The 24,409-nt window shown below is 43.6% G+C and overlaps 1 protein-coding gene across 1 annotated transcript in view; it reads right to left on the reverse strand.

Moving 5' to 3' along the window:
* Nucleotides 1-1,133: 1,133 nt before the first annotated feature.
* Nucleotides 1,134-24,409, reverse strand: part of LOC139277983 (hepatocyte growth factor-like) — a 47,087-nt gene continuing 23,811 nt past the window's right edge. The window contains exons 10-18 of the mRNA XM_070896631.1: nucleotides 23,063-23,165; nucleotides 19,646-19,776; nucleotides 17,533-17,562; nucleotides 15,306-15,417; nucleotides 11,714-11,788; nucleotides 10,433-10,576; nucleotides 8,227-8,333; nucleotides 4,251-4,396; nucleotides 1,134-1,626 (exon numbers count right to left, since the gene is read on the reverse strand). Coding sequence (XP_070752732.1) covers nucleotides 1,441-1,626; nucleotides 4,251-4,396; nucleotides 8,227-8,333; nucleotides 10,433-10,576; nucleotides 11,714-11,788; nucleotides 15,306-15,417; nucleotides 17,533-17,562; nucleotides 19,646-19,776; nucleotides 23,063-23,165 — 1,034 coding nt within the window. The 3' untranslated portion in view covers nucleotides 1,134-1,440. The remainder of the gene's footprint in view (nucleotides 1,627-4,250; nucleotides 4,397-8,226; nucleotides 8,334-10,432; nucleotides 10,577-11,713; nucleotides 11,789-15,305; nucleotides 15,418-17,532; nucleotides 17,563-19,645; nucleotides 19,777-23,062; nucleotides 23,166-24,409) is intronic.

Genomic DNA, 24,409 nt, shown 5'->3' on the forward strand with positions numbered 1-24,409 from the left:
GAACTACCCGATAAGAAAACAAACAGAACTTCGAGAACGCAGATTTCTAAACTTGGGCTGAACTGTGTAAAAAGGGTATACCAGTGCACACATTATAAAGCAACTTAACTGGTTGTTCAGGGATCAGCTCCAAATCCCTTGTTACCCCAAGTAAACAGTTCTTAAATGTTAATCATGATTAGTGGAAGAGCAGTCACTTGAGGATTCAGCATTTCTCTAATTGCTATCACAGTCAGGTCGGAGGTCAGCAGGCGACAGGGCAGAAAGGTTTGGCTAATGGCCAAAAACACAGGCACCAAATAAAATAAAAGGCTCAACAATACTTTACTGCAATATCACCACAAAAGTAGTAGAAGCTCCAACGCTGCAGAAAAAACATCTGTGCTTCAGTTTTTGGAATGTGGATGTTGGGATATTTCAAATCTGCTTTTCTGTTTTGGATCTCATTCCCCAAGTTAAAAAAAAGCCTCAGTCTGACCAGCAGATAAGTGAAGGAGCAAGCTTATGTACAGGTGACACCACAAGTTTGGAGAAATGATTCTCTGGTTGCAGTGGGTTTGCAAGAGGTGTTCCAGCAAACAGAGGCTCGGCACTTTCATACTGGCATGGGGACAGTCTCACTCACTCAAGGAATAAGTAGAGGCTTATTTGCAGGTCACCCGATTTGTTGGTGAATAGAAATTTATGTCTTTGAAAAAAGATGAATAAACTTTAAAATCATTCCCTTCGCAGGGCACATTTGAATAAATGTGTACCACTTGAATTTTAATGAGAGCTTCAAAATCTGAAAATCCTGATTGAAATCCAATTCAGCGAACATGAAGGATTTTTAAAATCACTCTTACCGAAATTGGAATCAAGTGTAAAAAACACTTTCTGGAAAACTTACATCAAATTATGGAGAAGTGATAGTTGGAGGGTAAATGAGCCCAAGCCAAGACAGGTCAAGTTTCAACTACAGGGTATAGGTATATTACTGTGGTGTCTAATTCTTTGCTTGCCCTGATTCAATGTCAAAGATTTGGATCAACACTCTTAACCAGAAAAAGAGAATTTAAGAAACAAATTTGAAATAAAAGCATAAAAGTTTTAAGGAGTCTGCTGAAATTTCTGTCCAGGACAGGGCAGGCAGTTTTTCCAATGTATAGAAACTCAGACATAAAAGATTTTCAAGTGTAAATTATACATTTACATAAAATATTTAAAAGGCTTCCTTATGTGTGTCTACATTGCTGTAGCTATACTTTTTCAAGTAACCTCAGGAACCCTTCCAAACACATACACGCACACATATACAGATACAGTCTACTGCAACATGAAAAGGTCAGCGCAATCATTTGTAAAGGATAACAGACTTGCTAAGTATTTGCAGCAACATGGGTCTTCAATTGATAAATTATGTATTTGATAATTAAGTATTTCTGTGGACATACATTATATTCATCTCCTTGCGCTGTTATTTCTTCTGTATGTCCCAATAACTTTTCTTATCCATGTGACATAGTATGACACCCTCACAAAAATCCCAGGACGCTTTGGTTTTGCACAACCTCGGCCAGGAATGATGACACCTTGTAATAAATTCTTGTCACCTACTTCACAGACTAGAGGACCACCATAATCTCTCTGCAAAGCAAAAAACAAAATACAAGTAATTATAAAAGAAAATATCGTCAGCATCAGTTTATTGCACTTATTTTCTGTTCCGACATCTGGAGATAATATAGAGCCTTCTTTATGAAATATAAACAATTTATTTTGGAACAGCTAAAGTTCCATGTAATGTAATTTAAAGATCACAATTAAGGCAACCAAACATATCCAAGAACTAAAAGCTATTTGATCAAATAATATTCAGAGCCAAAGAATGAAAAAAACATTAGAATATTTATGTTCAGGCTCCTTGATAAAGTTATTGGGATATTACAGTGAAGGTTAATGAAACGTGCAAAGAGAGCAAGCAAGCTTCAAAGTGTGGACACCACTGCAATAAATACTCCCAATTACTCCAAACAAAATCAGTCATTATTCCACCTGTACTAAAAGTTGGGATTTTAATCCTTTCGCTTTTACCAGTTTTATTCACTTTGAACAGTTAGAGAGAGAAATGAGTTTAGTTTCGGCCAACTATGCCTGATGGTGCAGGAAAGCAAAGGAATGAATCCAGTCACACCACATGTTGCTGGTGATGCAGCTCCATCTTTTGCACTGCGCTGATGGGAAAGGTAAAGAGCTGGCTTAGCACAAATCTGGCAATGTGGCTCAAGTCGAAAGATAACAGGACCACCTACTTCGGAGCAGCCAACTTTTCAAAACCATTACGCTGGAGCACTGCAATCTAAATTCTAATTACCAAAAAGAGCTATTCTTCATCACTGAAAAGAATCAATGATTTCACTGGCTCTTTTCTGGCAGTCAGAGGCTGGGAACAGTACTCCATGCAGTTCAGACTTCAAACTGGCACAGCCTTCTTCCCCTCCCATCGCGCCCCCAAAAATATCAACAGTCAGTGCATTCCACCACTTCTCGCTCACACCACACTGCTATGGTGCAGTATATATGAGCAGAATAGGACACAATTAAGATAAGAGTAAAAGACTGTGTCAGTAGATGTTAATTCAGTTCCTGATATTGTCTGGCAGAGTAACAGCCACAGCTCCCAATTACATGTATTATCAGTGCACAGTTTCATCAAAAATTAGCTTTAATTTTTAGAAAGGGGTGTTGCAAAATGAACAGGGTTTAAAACTAACAAGACTAACCAGTTAATATTAGTGCACTTCATTGGCTGTGAAGCGTTTTGGGATGTCCGGTGGTTGTGAAAGGCACTATATAAATGCAAGTCTTTCTTTTTATATTGCCCATCTTATAGCAAGAGGCAGGATGAGGCATGCACAAAGCATTCTCCTACATTTAGATTCTGGGTGCTTTCCAGATTTATGATTTTGAAGTTCTGCTAAAATGATCTTACTCCATCAGTGCAGTATACAGAAGGTTGCTACTTTCAATTTAGAACGTTAATCCCAGCAATGCTTTGTTCTATGCCCCAATGTCACCCCCTCGCCCCTCAATTTGCAACAGACACTAACAGAAAACCTGTCCTCTGCCCCATTACTAAATATATAATTAATAGCACTTGTGGGGTAGTTATTATAGTTGAGGGGGAAAATCATGACAGCTGTTCTGGTAAAAAAAATGGTCATTCTTTCACTTGTAGATGTCTCAAGTTCAACTAGTCTAACAATTAACAGTCTATTGTATATTGTGCTCTCAGTTTAAGATGCACGCAGACTCAGAATAGCGAGGAGCGTTACTGAAATGACTATGCTCTATCAGGGTGTTAGTAAAATCTCTCGGTATAGACATGGTTTCTTTCATGGAGTTCCTAAATGGCCCCTATAACCCCTTAATATCAATTCCAAGTTATCTCACTAAACACATTTTTTAAGCATATGAATTAGGCATAAAATTATATTCATACCATTTATTTTAGATTGATATGTAGGAACTGGAGCTAGAATTTCAAGCACAGGTCTAAGACCTGACACTCAGTTTGCTGCTGTTCAACAATCTTTCATCTTTTGATCAACACTAATGCACAAGCAATTCTCACTTCATACTGCTCTGCACAAATTCGGTAAGCAATGAAAAAAAATTGCAAATCAGGGGTAACATTTCATCCTAATGTTAACAAAAACAAGTCAGTGTGACTATACAGCACACTGCCCTGCTTTAAACTTGCAATGATCTTTTCATTGTTTAGCGAATTTGTGCAGAGCAGTATGAAGTGAGAATTGCTTATGCATTAGTGTTGATCAAAAGATGAAAGATTGTTGAACAGCAGCAAACTGAGTGTCAGGTCTTAGACCTGTGCTTGAAATTCTAGCTCCAGTTCCTACATATCAGTGAAGGAAAGCATGGCCCACATTTCCTAAAATACCAGTTGCACCAACAACATGTGTGATAATGGGCAATATACTGCTCATCACTCTCGCCAGGCAAGTTCCACAATGCAACAAACTGCACATTATTTCTTCCCAGCAAGTATTTGTTTTAGGGTTTCTGCTTTGCCAATTAAATGCTTCAGGACAGGCTTTTTCCTGCAGGTGCACTACGTTAGCATTTGACAGATTAATCGAAGCATGAGTTATCTCGTGCTTGTTTTCTTTAATGCTGTGTGGCATTTGACAGTTTGACAAAAAGCACACATTTGCCTTTAAGTTATTTGTCCTTTAAAATGTTTCTCTTACCTCACATGTACCGACAGTCCCCTTTTCATCTCCCGCACAGATTTCAGATTCGTTAATTTGGATTTTTCCTTGATGATACTCATTGCATTTCTTATTCCCAACTATAGGAATCTGGGCAACTTTTAGTTCACCTTCATAGCCAGTACCTAAAAAAGAAATGGTAAAATTGGTTAAAATACCTGTACATACGCTAGATACGTACTACTCTCTCTCTGTATATACACAATATATATATAAATGGAACAGCCGAGGAAATGCTGGCAATTAAGATATTAATTTATCAACCAGCCTGGGGAAGAGAAGAGATGGAAAGAGAATGGAAGAAGAGAAACCTCCTGACAGCCAGCCAATAATACCAATGCATAGTTCCTTCCATTGAGCAGAGATCTACAGTGAAGGCATGAAACAGAACAATACACCGCGAACAAGAATATTTTCTCCTAGACATTTGTTCATGATCATCTCCGGTGAAAGAATTAGGGTTGAAAACCAGAGTGTGATTGATATGGGGATGGGTCAGCAAGGTGCTGCTCCAGCACAGTGCTAGGATGAAGGTTTATGCCTCCAGTTGCATGAGCTGTGGCTTCTTCTTAAGAGAAATGCAAAGTGGAATCTATGTCCCCGATTTTAACTGCCCCCACCTGGCAGAATCCGGGCTGGGGAGGATGCAGTTCAAATAAACAACCCCCACCGACCCGCCATATTAACCTGCTCTTTTGAACAGGCAACCAAAGGAAGGAAGTGGGGCCCTGCTTTAAATATGCAGATCAGGTCCAATGATGTCTTCAGGACCCGGTCTAGAATATCAACCAAAGTCCTGAGGCAGTATCGACTTCCCCGAAAGGCAAAAGCTATCGGGAGCCGGATCCCGAGCCAGAAGAGGCCCCGGGGTAAATATTACATTTATTGTTCATGTTTTCTAGTGGGCAAGGAGTTCTCCTCCAGGGCAAACCTTGAACCAGGTCACCGCTTTCCCGATCGTGGCAAGACCACTTCCCGTCAACTGATCACAGCCCCAACCTATCAGCCCTTAATTGTATCTCAATAGCATAGATGCATTTAAGGGGAGGCTGGACAAGCATATATGAGGGAGAAGGAAATAGAGGGTTATGCTGATAAATTTAGATGAGGACACACGTGAGAAGGCTTGGGTGGAGCATAAACGTTGGCATGGACTGGTTGGGCTGAATGGCCAGTTTCTGTGTCGTATACCCTATGTAAGCTCCCTCCCTCCCCTCCCGATCGTGGCCCCAAGCCATGGACCCCAATAACTGCCGGAGACTATCTATTGATCTGGCCGGCCGACGGGGGCAGACAACAGCATTTTATTTAAACATGATCCCCGGCCTTGCCAGGTTCTTCACCCTATCACAATCTCCCCCTGCACCGTTCACGCCAATATCGAGACCTATGTATATTGTCCATAATGGGAACATCAAGAGGTCCGGGGGAGGGGAGGGGGAAAAAGAGAAAAAGACGAAGAGGGAGTAGGAAGTGCAAGCCACACTGGCATCCTCTTACAGCACCGGTTAGTTCAACAGCAGGATTGACAAGGGATTAGGAGCAGGTCAATTCCCTGCTTTCTGGGCTGGAAAAAAAAAGCAATAAACTGTCGGCCAAAGTAGTCGAAGGCATTTGTAGGAGCAGGGCATCTGTGAAAATTGGTTTTATTTTGTGCGTAGATAGTTCAAAGCACTGAAGAGTTGTGATTAGTTAGGACAGGTGAAGCTTCTCGATTGCATGTCAATGCCACTCTCAGTTACTCGCAAGTGCACTATTGAGCACAAAAAATGTTCTTAGTGCTTCGTGTGTTATTAGTACTGATGTGGAATTAACATATTGCAACGTATATCGGGGATTGATTCTGTTTTGGGTGCAATCGGGAAATTGCGCCCAAAGCACACTTGAAATTGCACTGGTTAGGTGAGGCTTCAAGTTTCCACTAAGATTCATTTGCAAAACCACAAACGTAAAATCTTCAATGAACCAGCGCAAACGGGCAGTGTAATAGAACGTAATTGTTTCTTTTTTTCATTCCATTAAAAAATATTCCTATATGTTTTTAAGAGTGTTAACCTGGTGCAGTTTTATTACTACAGCTGAAAATGGGTTTATCATCAAAAATAAACATTTTTAATAAGGGTGGCCAGTCCTCCAGCTGTGAGTAATCTGATCAAAAATAACTTAACAACTATACTGAACCATTTACTAGTCCCATTAATGTGCACTAGTCAGTTCTTAATTTAAATATTTTTTGACATGAAAAAAAAAGGCCTACTGGTGTCTGTGCGTCGAAGAAATTGGGCTCAATTTGAAGAGCCTTCCTGAACCAGCGCAATTTCGACCAGTTTTGGGGGTGGAGCCTTGAATCCTGAACCAGTGTAAAAGATTGTGGAAAACTCAAAGGCAAGTGGTTTTGGGCATAACTCAGGTTTAAAATTCTACAATCCTTTGCACTGGTTCAACAGATTCTGCTGGGATTACATGGCTACAACTGACGGAAACTCAAAGTCATAGTGCTCTCATCCTGCCTCTACTCCAGGGATGAACATTGGCCCGAAATCTGCCATCCGGATGACGGCGAACTGGCAGCATTCGGTGTCATTCCGCCTTTGAAACTGACCGCAACTTCGGGATTTGGTGCATGCGGAAATCCTTAAGTTGTGGTCTGTCATTCACAGCTCATCCACAGGTTGTGCTGTCACATCGCGCGCCCCGCGCCCCCCCCCCCCCACACACACACACACAGAGCCGGCAATCAGTGTAATCACCCAAATCAGGGAAACTGACGAAAACTTTGGCTCTTCCGCGGTAATTACATTGTTAAATTCCCCACTAAACGTGAGACCCAAAGGGATTAGGTGTAACTGGGATTTTAACAGCGTATTGACTGCTAAACAAAGGCTAAGGGTCTGAAAAACTAATTTTAATTTTGTGCAGTGTGAAACTTATACATTTCAATTAAAATTTACATTTTTAAGAAACTTTAAAAAAAATATGTAATTTTATTTTTTTTAAAGTTTGTTCATCTTTATTTCAGGTTTGCCTTTTCCCCATATGAGAATCCTAATCTTTCGTTTGCTCTCTCTCACAGTTTAAAAAGTCCGAATTTTAAGAGCTTACTCACTTCCTTGTTTGCTGTCTGTGAGAATGATACGTTTTGATTGGCTGCTTAGATAGCGTGTTGATGTCCCAGCACTTCACACAAGGGGATCCCCATTATACTCTGTTAATGTGAATTGATGGTCGGAAAACCCGAAGTTCTCGACACAGAGATCGTGAGATGATTGTGCGAAGCTTATTTCAGGACCAGCAGTGAATGCCTTTGTTTCGCTCCTGACCACAAATTCCGGGCCAGTGGCACATATTCTGCCTTCCCTGATAATGTGCAGGACAGCTCTCAGACCCTTTACAGAACTGGCCTGATTTTCAGTTAATTGATTTCAATGGAATGAAATTCAGGCGGGATTTATGAAATCTGTGTGTAATCTACCTTATGAGTGAAGATGAAAATTTAACCCATTATCTTTCAATCTTGAAATCTCAGACGCTACATGAGAAAATGGCTTCACTTTCTACTTTGCTAGTCTAAAACTCATTGTTGAATTTCCACAATACATTCAGAGCACTGATTAAAAATATTTAGATTTAGTGGCACGACACGCGTTATGGTTTTAGTGCGACTGATTTAAAAATGAGTTAATGACCTGCCCTCAGGAAGAACAAAGTAAAAGCTCATTCAAGCTTTGGAGTGTCATAGGAAAGGACAGGAACAGAATACAGCAACACAGAACAAACTAAAGAGAACGCACGAGATTCCCATATGACAAGGCAAATTTACCCTCAGTATGAATCAAAACCAAGGGGCTTGCGTTTGGGTGAATTTAAATGATCCAACATAGGCCACGTCACCCGGACTGGAAAATATCTGGGACGTATTCTCCCCCTCCCAAATGCTAAAAGCTTGATTATTTACCTTTGGTATTTCCCCATCCAGAAATATTACAGTAGACACCTTCATGTATTACACATCCAGGCAGAGGCAGTTTAATCCAGTGGACGTAATCGGTTGATTTTACTGGTCTGGAAATAAATAAAAAACAAACAGATTAAAGCATAAAATTGCTAGGAAATGCTGTGCACATTCCAATTCTGGGCAAGTTCCAAATATCTAAATTAATAACATTCTAAAAAAATACCCCGGGTCAATAGATATTCTGTGCACATTTCCAATTCTAAATTTGCATTGACTAAATTCTATTCTTTGTTATTTTCTGGCAGATATTTTTTTCCCCCAGTAGAAACCAGATGATGCATCGACCTTTTACCTCGGTGACTATCCTTTTAATCAGCCAAGGCGGACTGAAGGATTGGTCGAGAACAATTAATTCAACACTGCATTCAGTTCTAATTTATATTGAAGGATTAATTCTGTTTCAACACTGCAATCGGTTCTGATGTATATTGAACAAACTTCATAACATAGTGAAGGTATTAAACTGCTTGATTCAGAATAGTCTTGCAGCTACCATTCCCATTCATAAGGCTTTGCAACAGATGAACTGTATCAGATATCCCTGTAGCTTTGTGTGTTAATCATAGAGACTGTGCAGCTCATAGTGGGGCCAAGGCAGGCAGCTCTTGTCTGGAAATACAGTATTTGTGATGCACACTGCATTAACAGTGTCTGGTCTTCACCCCTCCCCTTCCCTATAAAGCACGTTTTCAGACACTGGCAAGGGCAGTTTGCAGTCAGGTTTCTTGTGGCACTGTGCCAGAAGACTAAACTGCTTTCCATCTGGCAACACATGGTACTGAATTAGCGCTCTCCCTTAGGAGAGAGAGAGAGAGAGAGAGGACAATATAACATTTAATCCCCAAAAAAATTCAAGGCAGAGAGCTCGTGCAGGGGTTCAGTGCAATTTGCAAGGTCCAAATCAGTTGCTGGTTTGGTTCACTTTGTTAAACAGGCCATTCGACAGCACTCTCAGTGACACAACTTCATAGAACCGTATGGGGGCAATTTTTGTTTCAGGCATTGATCGGGCGTCCACTCCCCCCACCGGATACAATCTGCGGGAGAGCTGATCAATTTCCATGGTCGAGACTGGTTGTCACCAAATCGACGAGCTGCCAACACCACGCGTGCTTCTTATCAGGAGGGCGGGAGATCAAGTAGAATGGCCGATCTTAATGGGCCAGTAGTGGCAGCTTCAACAGTGACTATTGGAAACGTCGAGAGTGAAAGGGAGCAGCAGTTTAAAGTGGCAGGGAACATTTCTGCAAGGCCTACAGAAGCAAGGAGATCAAAATTTTGAAGTCTTTAAGGCCCAAACCACGCATGCGACTGCTGTAAAATGTGTTAATCAGCCCTGCTTTCAGCTTTCCGTTATCACAGCTAAGGATCCCTTTAAATACAGCTGGAAATTGCAGCCGACTGACTTGTAACGCTATGGTTTGTGGGCAGGTTAAGGAACTGGCAGTAGAGACAAAAATGGCATTGGGGTGTTAATTGTATCATTTGCGGCCCTAAGTTGCACATACTAATGAGGTCCCTGCCCGTTTCTGGTGAAAGCTCTGGCCACCTAAATCGAGGTCCATCTGAAAATCGGAACAGGCAGAGAAGTTGACGGGTCAACTCTCCACACAGTTTTGGTCCCACTACTGCCCCATTTTTGGGCGTAAATGGGACGGAAGACAAAAATTGCTCCCTATAAGCTTATAGTACAGAAGACAACCATTTGGCCCGTTGTGTCCATGCTAGAGCAATACAATACTAATCCCACTGCTCTACTCCCTCCCCTTATCCTTCTGTCTTGCTCTGCTTCAAATTTTTAACCAATTTTCCCTTAAAAAAAAGTTTCAGTGGTCTCTGGCTCAACCATTCCCTGTGGCAAATCACTCCAAGCTCCATCAACTTTCTGTATAAAGACATTTCTGAAAATAGCAATAATGACAACTCAAATATTTGAACGGAAGCCAGGAGAATAAATGGGTACAAGTGTTACACATGTTGATTACCTGGATTCACATGTAAGAAACCAAAAACATCATTATCCATATCGCACTCAGCGATCAAACAGACTACAAAATTGAATAATAGTAAATGATTCAAATGGATTTTGGCCGAGATGCCAATTCCTGACTTTGATATTCTACAGCAAAGTGGTTAAGTGACAAACCTGGCCAATTTCAACATCACAAGATTGGATCCTTCTGGTCCACAGACAAGTTGAGATATCTCCGTTACTTGCTTATGGGCTTCCTCACTTTTGTCATCTTTGAGAATTCCCATCACAGCTTCATATCCTCGCAAATCTGGCTTACTAAAACCAAAAACATATGCATCAATTCGACAGATTCTTCCAACCTACGCACAGCATCTCTCTTCAGCCTAAAATCACAACAAGCTAGATGCACGGAATTATACCAATGACTACAAATTCATAAAATATAAATATACTACAACAGTTTGAAAAAATAAGTCAATAGGAGAAAGCCTGATTATTTTCAAAATTAACTAGTGTGCTTTTTGAAAGCAATTACAAATAATGAAAGTCCAGTCAGCTAGTGATGTTCAGTGCATCATTTTTAATTAAAAAAAAACCCATCAATTTAATATAAACCTGGGCTAGGTTGACTAATCTGTACAGATGGCGTGAGTTTACTCCCAAAAAGGAAATTGTGATAGATATTCATTACTGTGATATTCCCTTATAGCACACAGTGAAATTAATCCTGAGACATAGTTAATCAAATGACCTGGTACAACAGCACTGTTAACCAACATTGCTCAAAGACGGAAGCAGCCAGCTAGTTCGCTGAACTCCAACACCACAACTGAAGTCAACATTTCAGGATAGATTCCTAAAAACTTTGTTCTTGTGGCTCACAAGATGTTTTTTTATCATTGTATGACTATCTTGTAGTAGACTGTGAGGGAACATTACAGCCTAAAATTGATCCCTTACTATGTGCTATGTAATTACTAGCCTTTTATAACCACCATGTTGCTGCAAAGCCCACAAACAGCTGTTACTACGATTAAAGGCACTTGGGATTATATCTGTCCTACACTTCTGGAATTGGTATATTTCTTTGGAACTTTTGCTTATTATTCTATGCTTGGGGTAAGTTTCCACATTTGCAAGTCATTCTCTTCTTGGTCCTCCCAACTTGATACCATCTGCAACCAAGTGAACAGCAGGACCGCTTGCTCCCGGATGGCAATCAGCACCCATGTACCCAGCTACCAAGAGGCAACAAGGGCCACCCAAGGTGTGACCCTATCATCTGAATTCCCTCCCTCCCTGCTGGGATATGCCACAGCTTCCACAGGCAACACCTGCATTTGTGTCTGCTTCCCAACACTGAACACTCGTGGTCTAATGCTCCGCTCCATGCACCCACAACCAGACCCTTTTAGCTTTTGAATAGTTGAGTCAGATGAAAAACTTGAATACCATGTGGAAAAACAGTGCTTGGCTGTGAGAACCCAGTCCTTATCAATCAGCGAGCCTCCACAGAAATGTATATCCCTGAGAGGAAGAGAAAGCATTTATAAATTAAACTGTTACGGAAATATGCTCATTACAGCCACTTGCAGGTTATAAAATACATATTTGCAAAAATAGCTTAGGGGATGTTCATTTTCTTCAGTAATCTGAATATTGGGAGATGCAAAATGAAGATCTCCACTCAGAGTTATTTGTCAATTAAATCTGAAAGTTGTTGATAAAAACCTCTGGCCAAGCAATCTTGCCAGTTAATCAGTTATAGTGCTCTACTGGTCTGAAGCCAGCAGCGAGAGTGTAAACCACAGCCAGCAAGACTCAGTTACATTGCGGGTCAGGAGAGAGAGTGCTGCATATTGTGTACTTGTACCATACGCAGAGCTCCACTCCTCCAGCAGCTTCTTTGTGAATGTTAGAAGGGGGTGGGGGAGAGGTGCATCTGCATTTTCCAATTCCCAATTTAGTAAAAAGCTGCATTCTGTATCAGTCTATGGGGCTAATTTTAAATTTGGGCGATGGTGTAAAACAAGCGATACCGAGTTAGTCGCCCATTATACATCCCGCCCGATTTTCCTCATCATTAAAGTCCAGCGAGCAGAGTGCATAACGGGCAGCTAATCTATAGCACCTGCTTTACACCGTTCGACTAAAGTTAAAATAACTTTTGTTGCAAATTATTAAATTATTTTTGTTGAAAACAATTCCTTGAATTCTGGAAATGGAGGGGGTTAGAAAATCCAGATTGGAGGGTAAAAGGGGCTCACTCAATGAAGTCAATGCATAGTGAATCTTGACAAATCTTCTAGAATTTTTTGAGGATGTAACTAGAGAGTGGACAAGGGAGAACCAGTGGATGTGGTGTATTTGGACTTTCAAAAGGCTTTTGACAAGGTCCCATACAAGAGATTGGTGTGCAAAATCAAAGCACATGGTATTGGGGGTAATGTACTGACGTGGATAGAGAACTGGGTGGCAGACAGGAAGCAGAGAGTTGGGATAAACGGGTCTTTTTCAGAATGGCAGGCAGTGACTAGTGGGTTGCCGACGGGATCAGTGCTGGGACCCTAACTATTTACAATATACATTAATGATTTAGATGAAGGAATTGAGTGTAATATCTCCAAGTTTGCAGATGACACTAAGCTGGGTGGCAGTGTGAGCTGTGAGGAGGACACTAAGAGGCTGTAGGATGACTTGGACAGGTTAGGTGAGTGGGCAAGTGCATGGCAGATGCAGTATAATGTGGATTAATGTGAGGTTATCCACTTTGGGGACAAAAACACAAATATTATCTGAATGGCGGCAGATTAGAAAAAGGGGAGGTGCAACGAGACCTGGATGTCATGGTACATCAGTCATTGAAAGTTGGCATGCAGGTACAGCAGGCGGTGAAGAAGGCAAATAGTATGTTGGCCTTCATAGCTAGGGGATTTGAGTTTAGGAGCAGGTAGGTCTTACTGCAGTTGTACAGGGCCTTGGTGAGGCCTCACCTGGAATACTGTATTCAGTTTTGATCTCCTAATCTGAGGAAGGACGTTCTTGCTATTGATTGAGTGCAGCGAAGGTTCACCAGACTGATTCCCGGGATGGCAGGACTGACATATGAGGAGAGACTGGATCGACTGGGCCTGTATTCACTGGAGTTTAGAAGGATGAGAGGGGATCTCATAGAAACATATAAAATTCTGATGGGACTGGACAGGTTAGATGCAGGAAGAATGTTCCCGATGTTGGGGAAGTCCAGAACCAAGGGACACTGTCTAAGGATAAGGGATAAGCCATTTAGGACTGAGATGAGGAACAACTTCCTCACTCAGAGAGTTGTTAACCTGTGGAATTCCCTACTGCAGAGAGTTGTTGATGCCAGTTCATTGGATATATTCAAGAGGAAGTTAGATACGGCCCTTACGGCTAAAGGGATCAAGGGATATGGAGAGAAAGCAGGAAAGGGGTACTGAGGTGAATGATCAGCCATGATCTTATTAAATGGTGGTGCAGGCTCGAAGGGCCGAATGGCCTACTCCTGCATCTATTTTCTATCTTAAAATTAAGGCACATGGTATTGGGGGTAATGAATTGACATGGATAGAGAAATGGTTAGGAGACAGGAAGCACAAAGTGGGAAAAAACGGCTCCTTTTCAGAATGGCAGGCAGTGACTAGTGGGGTGCCGACGGGTTCAGTGCTGGGACCCCAGCTATTTACAATATACATTAATGATTTAGACGAAGGAATTGATGTAATATCTCCAAGTTTGCAGATGACACCAAGCTGGGTGGCAGGGCGAGCTGCGAGGAGGATGCTAAGAGGCTGCAGGGGGACTTGGACAGGGCATGGCAGTTGCAGTATAATGTGGATAAATGTGAGGTTATCCACTTTGGTGGCAAAAACTGAAAGGCAGATTATTATCTGAATGGTGACAGATTAGTAAAAGGGGAGATGCAACGAGACCTGGGTATCATGGTACACCAGTCATTGAAGGTAGGCATGCAGGTACAGCAGGCAGTAAAAAAAGCAAATGGCATGCTGGCCTTCATAGTAAGGGGATTTGCGTATAGGAGTAGGGAGGTCTTGCTGCAGTTGTACAAGGCCTTGGTGAGACCACACCTTGAGTATTGTGTGCAATTTTGGTGCAGCGAAGGTTCAGCAGACTGATTCCCGGGATGGCAGGACTGACATATGAGGAAAGACTGGATTGGCTAGGCTTATACTCACTGGAATTTAGAAGAATGAGAGGGGATCTCATAGAAACGTATAAAATTCTGACATGACTGGATAGGTTAGATACAGGAAGAATGTTCCGATGTTGGGGAAGTCCAGAACCAGGGGACACAGTCTAAGGATAAGGGGTAAGCCATATAGGACCGAGATTAGGAGAAACTTTTTCACCCAGAGAGTTGTGAACCTGTGGAATTCTCTGTCACAGAAAGTTGTGGAGTCCAGTTCGTTGGGCATATTCAAAAGGGAGTTAGATGTGGCCCTTACGGTTAAAGGGATCAGGGAGTATGGAGAGAAGGCTGGGGTGGGGTAGTGAGGTTGCATGATCAGCCATGATCATATTGAATGGCGGTGCAGACTCAAAAGGGCCGAATGGCCTACTCCTGCACCTATTTTCTATGTTTCTATGTTTCATAGTGTGATACTCAACCACATAGATCAGGACCGGTCAGGACCACAGTGTGGGCACAACAACAAACATCACGGTCTGTGTGCTCCAGAGAAAAACAGCAAACAAAAGCACAAATGAGAAAAGACTGGCTACTCTGGTGAAGTTCCAGAGAGCTGGGGAATGACAGCCAAACTCACGTCCTCAATGCCAAGGGAGTAAGATGGGGAACGTGGATAGGGGGGAAATGTTGAATTCAGTGCATCAGGATATCAGTGATGTATATAATAAACTTTTACAGAGAGAGAGAGTGAGAGACAGAGACATGTGTTTCTTTACGTTTGTATAGGCCACTTCTCGATAGATATTTGATCATATTTAAAAATAAATTTGTGGACTAACTAGGAAGATTTGTTCACAAATCAGACTGGTTTACCTGTGTCGCAAACTAACCATCCAGCTGGACGTTTTGGCTTTTGCTTGAAATCCATTTATTATTCTTGTCTCTTTTTTAATTATACAATTTTGAGTGCTACCTGGGGCTGGGACTGGGAGGAAGAAGAAATAGTTTGCCATTAAAATTTAGACTTCACATAAACCGCTAAAACATAATGCATTACCCTTTTAACCCCCCCCCCCCCTCCCCGCAACCACAAATAACATTTCTGTTCTTGGCATAATCTCATTATGAATAGCAAGTCACACACCTCTTAAAGATGGAGCGGTAGATCTGAAATATATTCTGAATATTTACAGGTGCGATGTCCAAACTCCGGAGTTCCGGAAACCGGGCCGATCCGTGGCAGGATCATCCGGAAACCGGAAAATGTTCCAAAATCTGGACTCTCTGGCCTTGGCCTGACCTCTGGCCACTCTACCTCCCCCTGCCTCGGCCCGACCTCCGGCCGGCCTACCTCGGCTCGACCTCTGGCCACTCTACCTCCCCCTGCCTCGGCTCGACCTCTGGCCACTCTACCTCCCCCTGCCTCGGCTCGACCTCCGGCCGTCCTACCTCCCCCTGCCTCAGCTCGACCTCCGGCCGGCCTACCTCGGCTCGACCTCTGGCCACTCTACCTCCCCCTGCCTCGGCTCGACCTCCGGCCGGCCTACCTCGGCTCGACCTCTGGCCACTCTACCTCCCCCTGCCTCGGCTCGACCTCCGGCCGGCCTACCTCGGCTCGACCTCTGGCCACTCTACCTCCCCCTGCCTCGGCTCGACCTCCGGCCGGCCTACCTCGGCCCGACCTCCGGCCACTCTACCTCCCCCTACCTCGGCTCGACCTCTGGTCACTCTACCTCCCCCTGCCTCGGCTCGACCTCCGGCCGCCCTACCTCCCCCTGCCTCGGCTCGACCTCCGGCCGGCCTACCTCGGCTCGACCTCTGGCCACTCTACCTCCCCCTGCCTCGGCTCGACCTCTGGCCGCCCTACCTCCCCCTGCCTCGGCTCGACCTCCGGCCGGCCTACCTCCCCATGCCTCAGCTCGACCTCCGGCCGGCCTACCTCGGCTCGACCTCTGACCGCTCTACCTCCCCCTGCCTCGGCTCGACCTCTGGCCGCTCTACCTCCCCCTGCCTCGGCTCGACCTCTGGCCGCTCTACCTCCCCCTGCCTCGGCTCGACCTCTGGCCGCTCTACCTCCCCCTGCCTCGGCTCGACCTCTGGCCGCTCTACCTCCCCCTGCCTCGGCTCGACCTCTGGCCGCCCTATCTCCCCCTGCCTCGGCCCGACCTCCAGCTGCCCGACTTACCCCCTCCCCCCCCCCGCCCCCAGCCCGACCTCCGTCCGCCCGACCGACCCCCCTCCGCTAACTACCACAGCCCAGACAAAGACGTTCTGAAATCCAGAAATACCCGGAATCTGGAACCCAGTCCCGAGGTTTCCGGATTTCAGACGTCACACCTGTACCTATATTCAGATGGAAGTAAAATGTAAGTGCGTTTATGTATGGGATGTGTATTCCGTACAGAGAGCTAATAAAAAGGTAAATTGAAGACTTGAAGCGTATTTCAGTGGGAAGGTTTATACTTGCGAAGGGAGGAAGAGGAATACATTAATTTAGAAACACCAAAAAGGTCATTATTGGAAGATAAATGTTTTAGGTACTGTGTGCACATTGATTTTGGAAGTGTGTATGTGTGAGAGTGAGTGAGTGAGTGAGAGAGAGAGTGAGTGAGTGTGTGCGTAACAGAGGAAAAACCAAAAAAGCCACAAAAGTGTACAATCATTGCGATAACATTGGACTCCAAAGACATGATATCCGTGTGCTTAAGTTTTGTTAACACACACATTACAATAGTTTGACAGATAACTTTACTGCATTTATATTACAATGCTCTACATGTTTCTGATTTAATAACGGATTTAAGGAATTCAAAGAAAAGCAGTTTGAAAACAATTATAAGAAAGAAAGTACAAATGAAAGAACAAAAGAAAGAACGAAAGAAAAGAAAGTTAATACTTTTAACAGCTTGATAACTCAATGGAGGGGAGGTTTAAATTAGAAGGCTGTGAGGAGGCAGAAAAGGCATGAACATTCTGTCCAAGCTACAGTTTTAACATGGACCAATAAGCTCCTGTTTAGGTGAAAGGCTCTCACTAAGAAACAAAATCAGAACATTCCCATAAAAGCATATGACGCCAAATGACAAAATGAGAAGCATACCTGCCGAGGGTAATTTGAATATTTTGTCACCTGAACAGAAAGGATATGAAGTTAATACAAGGCAAATCATTCCTGAACACAACGGATTGAAATGCAATATGATAATCATATATTGTGTCCTCACACACATCCAAAGCAAAATTCAGTTTTAGGAACCATCTAAAACCAGCTAAGGCTAATCTTCTCTGTACTGTTCCAATTTTAGTATATGTGCTGCCGAAACAAGTGCAAGGAAGCTTCGATAAGGATGGGGTTTGAAGCTACTCGTGCATCATCATCATAGGCAGTCCCTCAAAATCGAGGAAGACTTGCTTCCACTCTAAAAGTGACTTCTCAGGTGACTGAACAGTCCAATGCAGGAATTACAGTCTCTGTCACAGGTGGGACAGACAGTCATTGGAGGAAAGGGTTGGTGGGGAGTTTGGTTTGCCGCACAGAGAGCAATGGGTTAGCAGTTAGAAGTTAATAAACACTTACAATTTAATCTGATGCCAATTAAATTAAAATGAGCATTAAGTTTCAAAAAGATACAATGTAGATCCAATTGTGTGTGTGTGCACATACATACAGAAAAGGTTTAAACTAAAGCTTAAGTAAAATGACATACCCAATATACAAATATCGTGTTTTAGTACATATTTTTTTTTTGCCAACAATTCTTTGGCACTCGTAGCTACAGTATTAGCATGCTTTCTTTGGGAAGCATGGAAATCTGCACTGTTTAGACAGGGAGCCTTAAGTAGTTTATAAACAGAGGCTAAAAGTCATGGATAAATAGTATTATATCCACCAGTTCCCATTCAAAGATTAATGTGGCCTTAAATGTTTTCTCCAGTGGAGTTTGAGAGTTTGAATTTCTAGGTAATGTTTAAGAACACTAAACATTTATAACTGGTTTTTAAGTAAACATTAGCAAGTTCCCACTTCATGCTTTGAATAATGGAAACATGGACTCATCATTCTATTGAAATGCAGAGGCAATAGATGACAATTTCACTCGTCACCTTTTTCTGTTCCTCAACCTAGCTTTTCCTCAGGGGCTTTGGAGATCTGCTGGAACTTAACAAAACACACAAACACAGCAAAAGGTTGCAACATCTATGGCAGTCTGTCTGGGAACCAGATGCGGAATTGTGGTCCAATCATTACAATGTCACGGTGCACATATACTATTAACACACAGATCCTGATGTAATTTCTCTGAAATGTTTGCATTGCATCATGCAACGAAAGAATACAACAGTCCCAAAATTGTGACTCTCACTTAACGAATCGAGCATGGGTGTCCACATACCCGTCTAGTGAAATTCCCAATGTTCTGGCCATTCAAATACAAAGCAGACAAATCAGAAGCGCTGTAATGCACATATGGATCTCCATGCCCAATTCCTGATCCGTGCTCCTGTTGAGCAATTCTTTGCATTGGGTGTTGATACCCGCCCTCCTATATTGCTCTGAGACGTGGACCATATACAGCAGACAGCTCAAAGTGCTGGAGAAGTACCACCAGCGCTGCCTCCGCAAGATCCTGCAAATCCACTGAGGATAGGTGCACCAATGTCAGTGTCCTCGCCCAGGCCAACATCCCCAGCGTCGACCAGTGGACCACACTCGACCAGTTCCATTGGGTGGGCCACATCGTCCGCATGCCCGACACAAGACTCCCTAAGTAAGCGCACCACGCAGAACTCCTACACGGCAAACGAGCTTCAGGTGGGCAGAGGAAACATTTCAAGGACACCCTCAAAGCCTCCTTGATAAAGTGCAACATCCCCACTGGCACCTGGGAATTCCTGGACCAAGATTGCCCAAAGTGGAGGAAAAGCGTTCGGGAGGATGCTGAGCACCTCGAGTCTCGTCACCAAGAGCATGCAGAAACCAAACGCAGACAGTGGAAGGAGTATGCGGCAAACCAGGCTCCCCACCCACCCTTTCCTTCAACCACTGTCTATCCCACCTGTTAGAGACTGTAATTCCCGCATTGGACTATACTGCCACCCAAGAACTCACTTTTAGAGTGGAAGCAAGTCTTCCTCGATTTCAAGGGACTGCCTATGATGATAATTGGGAGTGGAGGCTTACAATCTCTGGGTTAAGATCTTCAGGTACTTACAAGGTTCTATTGCACAGTAGTCCCATGGAGTGAGAGGATCAGTAGTGTGACACCAGGGACCATGCTTGTCTGTATCTGGATTGCGACAGTAGTTCATCACCAGGCTTTCAGAATTAGTGTACGAAATGGTTCTGCACATGGGTAAAGGACAGCGGTTACACAATGAAAAGCCTTGCTCACCTCTGAAAGGATATGGCAGGATGGATGTTTTAACTTTTCCGCCCAAACAATTCATTAATAATTTGTCATAACATTTAAAACTAATGAGCAAAGTCAACCTTAAAAGTAGCCCCATCTAGCCTGCGCTCCACAACCTACAGAGAGACGGGTAGGCAGGTCATTAGCTTTCAAGTCTCGCAACCACTGAAGGTTGACTACCCAATTCTCCAAATATGTGTCTGTGGAGGACCCAGCAACACTCACCATTCACCTGGATGGTTGCAGCAACACTCAAAAAGCTCAACACCATCCAAGACAGGCTCTGCCACTGGACTCAATATCCACTCCCTCCATCACTGGTGCACTATGGTTGCTTTAACCTACGCCGTCTCTAGGCCAGGACCAAGATCACCCCAACCTCTGTCGTTGAGCTACAGTATGCGGACAACGCCTGCATCTGCGCACATTCTGAGGCTGAACTCCAGGATATAGTCGATGTATTCACCGAGGCGTATGAAAGCATGGGCCTTACGCTTAACATCTGTAAGACAAAGATCCTCCACCAGCCTGTCCTCATCGCACAGCACTGCCCCCAGTCATCAAGATTCACGGCACGGCCCTCGACAATGTGGACCACTTCCCATACCTCGGGAGCCTCTTGTCAACCTCTCGGCCGCCTGAGGAAAAGAATGTTTGAGGACCAAGCCCTCAAACCTACCACCAAGCTCATGGTCTACAGGACTCTAGTAATACCCGCCCTCCTGTATGGATCAGAGGCATGGATGATGTACAGAAGACACCTCAAGCCGTTGGAGATATATCACCAACGATGTCTCCGCAAGATCCTGCAAATCCCCTGGGGGGACAGACGCACCAACATCAGCGTCCTCGCCCAGGCTAACATCCCCAGCATTGAAGCACTAACCACACTCGATCAGCTTCGCTGGGCAGGCCACTTAGTTCACATGCCAGACAAGAGACTTCCAAAGCAAGTGCTCTATGTGGATCTCCTTCATGGCAAACGAGCAAAAGGTGGGCAGCAGAAACGTTACAAGGACACCCTCAAAGCCGCCCTGGTAAAGTGCGACATCACCACTGACACCTGGGAGACCCTGGCCGAAGACCGCCGTAGGTGGAGAAAGTGCATCCGGGAGGGCGTTGAGCTCCTCGAATCTCAACGCTACGAGCGTGAAGAGGTCAGGCGCAGGCGGCGGAAGGAGCATGTGATAAATCAGTGCCATCCCCCCTTCCTCTGATAAATGTCTGTCCCACCTGTGACAGGTTCTGTGGCTCTCGTGTTGGACTGTTCAGCCACCAAAGAACTCATTTTAGGAGTGGAAGCAAGTCTACTTCCAGGGACTGCCTATGATGATGGCTGCTGTATGTACTAACTACAGGATGCACTGCACCAACTCACCAAGGCTACTACAACAGCAACTCCCTCCCTGTTTCGTCAATCACGAAGAAAGACAAGAGCATGGGAACACCATTATGTCTAAGATCCCCTCCAAGTCAGACACCACCTTGAACTGGACATATATTCCCATTCCATCATTGTGGTTGGGTCAAAATCCTGGAATTCCTCATCGAACACCATTGTGGGAATACCATCAGCACATGGGCTGCAGCAGCTCAAGAAGACCCAGCAGGACCTTTTCAGAGCATCTAGGGAAGAGCAATAGATGCAACTGAACCTGCATCCCAAGAACAAGAAACGAAAATGTGGATTAGGAGCTTGTGAATCTGAGCATGGAGGAGATTTCACAACTCGAATCCATAGTGCAGCTTATTGCTGCAGCAACAAGCCATTTTGTACAATGCTCCAATTTGATTCAAAGCTTTTCTTTTGAGCTGCACAATGTAGAAGACACAGCAGATTCTGATATGAAGGTTGCCCATAGTAACACGATTCAAAAGATTGCATTCGCACCAAGTTGAATACTGATCTTTCACATTTCCAGATTGAAAATCAGCTCAACAGATCACTAAACAGCTACACATTTCTAAGACTCAAACTTCCGTGAAAGGTTGTGTTAAAAGGCAATCGTATGAAGGAAATTGTATTGACTAATTATGGGAATCAATTCTTTAGCACGCAATCTGTGGGGAAGTGGGAGGAAGGAAAATGAGAGATGGTGGTAATAGGTACACTGAATTATTCAATAAACGGATGGCTCCTGAAAAGGAAAAACTAGGAAGAATTTAAAACTAAAGAACCCATCAATAGTTATAAATCTATTATTTAATTATGAAGAATATTTGCACTTAGATGCTCAATTACAAAAACGTAGTGACATGGTCAAATGTTGCTAGCAGGGCTACACCATCATCCAAGTCATCGCTGCATATAATCCTTAAGTATTAAAGTAGTGTTTCAACAAAATGTTGGCAAACCTCAGTCCCAACAGATATTCAGCAGGAACAACCTTGTATTTTATTACGGACGGACACAATGGGCCAAATGGCCTCCTTCTGTGCCGTTATCTTTCTATGATTCTATGATAAAAGCCAAATTCAGTAGACATCGAGAGTCTTTTACTTCATCTCTGGGATATGAATTTGAATCCAGCCCAATAGAATGAAAGTCTAAAGGGTTGATCCACAACACAGTCATTCATAATTCAGAGTTCTTCAGTAAAGACAATAGGGTTGCACCTCCCTTATCCGGAACCCTCGGGACCTGGCCTGTTCTGGATAAGGGATTTTTCCGGACGAGGGGTGGTGACGTTAAATTGGATGGTACAGGTACTGAGCAAGGGGATATCGGGGCGGCTGGCTTGGGGCTGGGCATGCGGCAGCAAGATCATTTGGGGGGATGGGGGAACAGGCGGTGGGTCGCAGGGTCAAGCCAACGATTGAGGGATTCAGCAGTGAGAAAGGACTTCAATTTGTTCATGTCGGAGTTCTGCGGATGTGCAACCCAGTGGCCGGGAATGGTTCTGGATGAGGACTGGTTCCAGATAAGGGAGTTCTGGATAAGGGAGGTTCAACTTGCATCACTTTGAGGTCATATGAATGGCAAGTGTAGGGAATAGAAATTTACAGTAGGGGTTGAGACACATTGTTGGAGCAGAGTAAACTTTAATCTAAACCTATCTAAACCATGCTATTGCTGACCTCCATCTTAAATGCCAATACTGTGTGCTGATGTTTAAAGGGGTGTGGACTGGTTAGACATGTTAAAGACCGGGTGGTGGGACACAAGTGTTCAATTTCTTCAGCACCAACAACTCCAGCACCCAAAATAATGAGTCTTACCTTTTAGGAGCCTGGTTGTAATTTATCCACGGTGCACATGCTATGCCAGTCCTAGTTTTAGATACAGCTCCTCTATAGGCTGTTCCAATCCCTTGGTAACATTCTAGACAAAAGGAGTCATAGATTAAAGTTAAAAAATCACAGTATCAACTTGGATTTTTATCATTGTAATTGTTTTCTTTTATTATCTTTCCAATTTTCTCTCCTTACTCCCAGTTCTTTGAAAGTAATTTCACAGACCCCACCACAGCACCCAAGGGTCCTGTTGACGCAGACAGCCCAGCATGACAGGAGCACAGCAGTGCAAAATACCCATCAAGTGCATTTCTTCCACAGACTCCCATCAATCAGATCTTTTGACCCTACTGATTTCTTGAACACGTTTTACATAAGAACATAAGATTATAGGAACAGGAGTAGGCCATACGGCCCCTCGATCATGGCTGATCTGATCATGGACTTAGCTCCACTTTCCCGTCTGCTCCCTATAACCCCTTATTCAATGTTCCAGTTTCCACAGCTCTCGGAGACAGTGAATTCCACAGATTTACAGCCCTCAGAAGAAATTTCTCTTCATCTCTATTTTAAATGGGTGGCCCCTTATTCTAAGATCATGCCCTCTAATTCTAGTCTCCCCCATCAGTGGAAATATCCTCTCTGCATCCACCTTGTCAAGCCCCCTCATAATCTTATACATTTTGATAAAGATCACCTCTCATTCTTCTGAATTCCAATGAGCAGAGGCCCAACCTCCTCAACCTTTTCTCAAAAGTCAACCCCCTCATCCCCGGAATCAACCTAGTGAACCTTCTCTGAACTGCCCCCAAAGCAAGTATATCCTTTCGTAAATATGGAAACCAAAACTGCACGGAGTATTCCAGGTGTGGCCTCACCAATACCCTGTATAGCTGTCGCAAGACAGCCCTGCTTTTATACTCCACCCCCTTTGCAATAATGGACCAAGATACCATTGGCCTTCCTGATCACTTGCTGTACCTGCATACTATCCTTTCATGTTTCATGCACAAGTACCCCCAGGTCCTGCTGTACTGCAGCACTTTGCAATCTTTCTCCATTTAAATAATAACTTGCATTTTGATTTTTTTTCTGCCAAAGTGCATGACCTCACACTTTTCAACATTATACTCTATCTGCCAAATTTTTGCCCACTCACTTAGCCTATCTATGTCCTTTTGCAGATTTTGTGTGTCCTCCTCACACATTGCTTTTCCTCCCATCTTTGTATCGTCAGCAAACTTGGCTACGTTACACTCAGTCCCTTCTTCCAAGTCGTTAATATAGATTGTAAATAGCTGGGGTCCCAGCACTGATCCCAGTGGCACCACA

Source organism: Pristiophorus japonicus, chromosome 13, assembly GCF_044704955.1.
Source record: "Pristiophorus japonicus isolate sPriJap1 chromosome 13, sPriJap1.hap1, whole genome shotgun sequence".
In the NCBI taxonomy this organism is placed as follows: domain Eukaryota; kingdom Metazoa; phylum Chordata; class Chondrichthyes; family Pristiophoridae; genus Pristiophorus; species Pristiophorus japonicus.